Source organism: Lycium barbarum, chromosome 10, assembly GCF_019175385.1.
Source record: "Lycium barbarum isolate Lr01 chromosome 10, ASM1917538v2, whole genome shotgun sequence".
Classification (NCBI taxonomy): domain Eukaryota; kingdom Viridiplantae; phylum Streptophyta; class Magnoliopsida; order Solanales; family Solanaceae; genus Lycium; species Lycium barbarum.
The window spans coordinates 13,912,849-13,917,540 of NC_083346.1; the positions used below are offsets into that span (position 1 = coordinate 13,912,849).

Here is a 4,692-nt window from a genome sequence, read left to right on the forward strand (position 1 = left end):
ATAAATTATACGGATACCTTTAAGCATACAGTAATATTTTATGAGAAAATCATGCGAGGTTTATCTTAAAACGAATAATATCACTTTAAAGCATTTTCTTACTGGCTTAGGAACCAGGCGGGAGAATGAGCATCGAGTTTTGACTGTCTTTTAAGCCTTCAGGGGGAGTATTGATAGCGACTTTCGCATTTTTACTGTTTCAGGATCCTATCTTTGTCCAATAAAATTAATGAGTTGATGATAAGGTTAAAAAGAAGAAAGGTTCAAAGCCCAAAGCAGGTAAAAACCTTTACTCCCAGGAAGGTTATTAATGGTTGCTTACCCAGAATTTAGATTCTCTCTCTCTCTCTCTGTCAATAAGGAGACACACAGTACAGTGAGTATCTGCTTTTTTCTCCTAGCCTACTGTCTCTTGTCCCCATCAATTTTCCAGTGTCACTAATCAAACGTTTTTTCAGTTTTACACTTGTTGATGTATATATACATTTAGAGAGAGAAAGGAACAAGACATCAAAAAGTAGTGTGTGAGTGTTTTAGTGTGTGTTTTTAGTGTGTATAAAAGGAGGAGTTCAATAGAAATATGCAGCAGCAGCACCTGATGCAGATGCAGCCCATGATGGCAGCCTATTATCCAAACAACGTCACTACTGATCATATTCAACAGGTCTTCTTCTTTCTACCTTCATATCTCTTCTTGATCCTCTCCGTGCCTCTGAGAAATCTGCCATTTATCTGCCTGGCTGGCTGCTTTGTGTATGTATGCAGTTGTACTAGTAGTGGTTTAATGATGATGGTTGTTATACTTTGGTTGCTTCTTCTTGGCTTCTAGTTTAAAAGAGTTGTTTTCTTGGTTGATAAAGTCCTGCTAAAAGTGCATCTTTTGTCAAGGTTTATTGTGCCATATACAAAAAGAAAGATCTTGCTTTTAGGTTCTTGGCTCTGCTTATCATACTTTTGCCTTTTCTTCTTGAAACTTTATGCTGCTTATAATAGTAGTTTCTTTTTTATGCATATTAGCTTTCCTCTCTTTCTAGTATTTTCTATGTCTTCCTAAAGTGGCTGCTACCTGAATAGAAACTAACAAATAATGTATTGGCAGTTTTTTGTGTTCCTATTGCTCCTTTCATGTCTTCAGAAATATGCTTTTACTGTATATTTTCCTCCTTTTTGGCTGCCCAAAAGATGAATTTCCCCCAATGTTCTCTCTGCTTTTAAGTTTTATTATCTATATATCCACAGCTTGACTAAAGAAGTTGAAGAAAACTTAGGTACTTGTCTTGCATGAGTGCTACAAAGAAGATGAAGTTTTTTATTGGTCAAGTTTTTGCTGAAAGTTGCTCTTTATTGTAAAATATTTGCAGTTGTCGACTTTTTTTTCCCTTCAATATCTGCAATTGGTGACAACATTTTTTGTGCTAAAGTTTGTTGAGTAAATATTTTTCTCTCAACAAGAAACAACTCATTGCCTTATTTCACAGTACTCAAAAGTGTTCATTAAAGATTGAATGTTACTTTTGAACTTTTTAAATGTAAAAACTGTCGACTTCAGTCTCATGAGCTTCATTTTCTCTTTGGAAATATTGTAAGATCTTTATGTATTATATTTAACACCGACCCTAGTTTTCAGTTGTTAAATGTAATAGTAATGCATAAAGTTCCTAATGATATGGACATAATAGCTGGCCTTTTGTTCTTTTCTGTTTCAGTTCCTGGATGAGAACAAATCACTAATTCTGAAGATTGTTGAGAGCCAGAACTCTGGCAAACTAAGTGAATGTGCAGAGTAAGTTCAGTTCATCTTATTTAAATGATCTCCCTTTAATTTTATAGCTCTAGTTACAGGCTAACACATTCCAAATGCACTTCAATCTAGGGATCAATACTCTTGCTCTAACATAGTTTTCACCTGATTTGAAATTCATCTATTGTTTTCATCAATTCAACACTATGGTGACATTCTTGAGATTTGAACATAGAATATAGAGTGGTGGCCTGGAAAAGATTTTATATTGAAGTGCTCTTTAAAGTTCACTTGTGCTAACTCTTCTTGCTGTGGCAAATTTTATTATGGAGACATTCTTGAAACTTGAACATAGAATATAAAGTGGTGGCCTGGATAGATTTTACTCCCTCCGTTTTATTTTTGTCGTCATTACTTGTCATTTTAGAAAATCAAGATAGAACTAATGATTTTTTTCAACCTTTATCCTTACTCTAATACTTGAACATAGAATATAAAGTGGTGGCCTGGATAGATTTTACTCCCTCCGTTTTATTTTTGTCGTCATTACTTGTCATTTTAGAAAATCAAGATAGAACTAATGATTTTTTTCAACCTTTATCCTTACTCAAATAAATGTGGAGAGAGATTAATGTTATCCTTTTAGTTAATGTTTTTTAATGAGCATACAAAAGGCAAACATAAAAAGTAAAAAGGACCGGAGGGAGTATATTACAGGGTTATTTAAATTTAACACTTGTGCTAACTCTTCTTGCTGTGGCAGGTCCCAAGCTAAACTTCAGAGAAATCTTATGTACCTTGCAGCTATTGCTGATTCACAGCCCCAACCTCCTACTATGCATTCTCAGGTAAGATAACATATCTCGGGATTTCAATTTTCTACCCTTTTTAAATGGACTTAACCTATATCCACAAGTTATGTTGCTTGGACTACTCAAATAAAACCGTCAGGTGTAAGTCGGATCCTCGAAAACCTATATATTTTTGGAGGACCCCACACGAGTGTGACAACATTTTGCGAAGGTCCAAGTAACATAGTGGATCACCAGTGTACTGAAATTTTTACACTATCAGTGCAAGTAACATAAGGTTACTTGCCTTGTTTTTCAGGTTACTATTTCAATTTATTATGAGTGATTAGATGTACTGATAGAGAGAGATTTTCACATTGTCAGTCTATAGAAGTTAAAAATCTTTTTTACTTGATATATGTTGTTTCCTGTGACTCTTGAATATCCCTAGCATATTTGAAAAGCCATTTGTTGCAATCGTAACACTACTAAATGCAGGATTTAGCGACGGACAAATTCTGTAGCTAAACAACAAAATCTGTCGCTAATCCCGTTTAGCAACAAACTAGCGACGGATTATCAAAAAAAATTGTTAGCTACAAACAAATTTAGCGGTGGATTAGCGACCAAATTCGTAGCTAATTCAAGTTTTTTTTTTGTAGTGTAAATATGATGAATTGATGTTTGATTCCTTGCAGTTAGCTTCAGGTGGGATGATGCAGGCAGGGGCACATTACCTGAATCAGCAACAAGCCCAGCAACTAACAACGCAATCACTTATGGCTGCAGCAAGATCCTCCTCAATGCTCTATGGACAACAACAGCCATTATCAACATTGCAACAACAGCAAGGTGCCTATCATAGCCAGCAACTCGGAATGGGCAGCTCCGGTGGAGGAAGCAGTGGACTTCACATGCTGCAAAGCGAAAACACTGATAATGCTAACACTGCACTCGGTGTTGGTGGTGGCTTCCCTGACTTTGGCAGAGGATTAGGCAGTGGAAACAAGCAGGAAATTGGGAGTTCTATGTCTGATCAAGGACGGGGCGGGGGCTCGAGTGGACATGGTGGTGATGGAGGTGAGAATCTCTACTTGAAAGCTTCTGAAGATGGGAATTAAGTTTTATGTTAAGGCAAGAATTAGAAGGTTTTGTTATGAAGGATTTTGTTATATAATGGGACTTGTAATGTGTTGTGAAACACAAAAGCCTCTTCTACTTTTGAATTTGTTGGCTAGAATCTAAAATGTCTAAAACTGCACCTTCTAAATATCACAAGTTAGGATAGACCGTGCTGCCCAATAACATGCGAGACATGGGCAAATAGTCACTTTGTGAACCGTTAATCAACCTTTAGTTGTGACAATTAGTTAAGTTAGCCATTTTTTAATATGGACTATCATTTGAACAATCATTTTCCTAGATTAAAACACGAAAAATCTAAAAATAAATAAATTACGCAACTTGAAATATAAGGGCTCTAAAAAATGTTCCTGAAGTTGAAACTAACATGACTCAAACTCCAGAAAAAAGTTTAAGATGTGCAGTTTAAACTCCAAAAAAAAAAAAAATTGGAATGTTTATGAGTTTAACTTTGAAATTTGAGTTTACTTTTATAAGCTTGAATTCTAGATTTTTTACGTAACTCTATGACAAAATCTTGGAGTTTCAAATGTCTAATTGAACTCCAGGACACAATCTAAAAGTTTCATTTATCAAAAAAATAGTTATGTAAGGCTTATTCGAATTGTAGAACACAATCATGGGGTTTCAATTGACGTTATCCTTGAGTTCAAACTTACATATTTTATCATTATCCAATTCGTGATATCTTTTTAAAAACTTTATCATTATCTCACTTTATGATATGTATATGAAACTCCGTAATAAATTCTTGGGAACAAGGGCGGATCTACTTGGGGGCCAAGGTGTTCACCCGAACACTCTCGGCAAAAAATTACAATGTATATATAGGGTAAATTTTCTGTGTTTATGTGCATATATTAACTTTTGAACACCCTCGACAAAAAATTACAGTGTATATTTAGTTTTTTTTTTTTTTTCCGAACACCCTGAATGAAAATTCTGGATCCGCCACTGCTTGGGAACAGGGATGATAATTGTACAAATAAAAAAAAAAATCCTTGTGCTTCATCCAAC

At 35.1% G+C, this 4,692-nt stretch overlaps 1 protein-coding gene across 1 annotated transcript; it reads left to right on the plus strand.

The window, feature by feature from the left end:
* The first annotated feature begins 312 nt into the window (after window positions 1–312).
* Window positions 313–3,772, plus strand: LOC132615857 (GRF1-interacting factor 1-like). Its single transcript, XM_060330453.1, has 4 exons — window positions 313–664; window positions 1,707–1,783; window positions 2,505–2,589; window positions 3,231–3,772. Exons 1-4 carry the CDS (start codon window positions 581–583, stop codon window positions 3,651–3,653), a joined length of 669 nt encoding a protein of 222 aa, XP_060186436.1. The 5' UTR covers window positions 313–580; the 3' UTR covers window positions 3,654–3,772.
* Window positions 3,773–4,692: the final 920 nt, after the last annotated feature.

Excerpts from the sequence above, each read along its gene's own strand:
- LOC132615857 (XM_060330453.1), top strand. The coding sequence starts at position 581 with ATGCAGCAGCAGCACCTGATGCAGATGCAGCCCATGATGGCAGCCTAT. Across the intron at positions 665-1,706 it reads CTACTGATCATATTCAACAG|TTCCTGGATGAGAACAAATC; the intron begins GTCTTCTTCTTT and ends TTTCTGTTTCAG. Across the intron at positions 2,590-3,230 it reads CTCCTACTATGCATTCTCAG|TTAGCTTCAGGTGGGATGAT; the intron begins GTAAGATAACAT and ends GATTCCTTGCAG.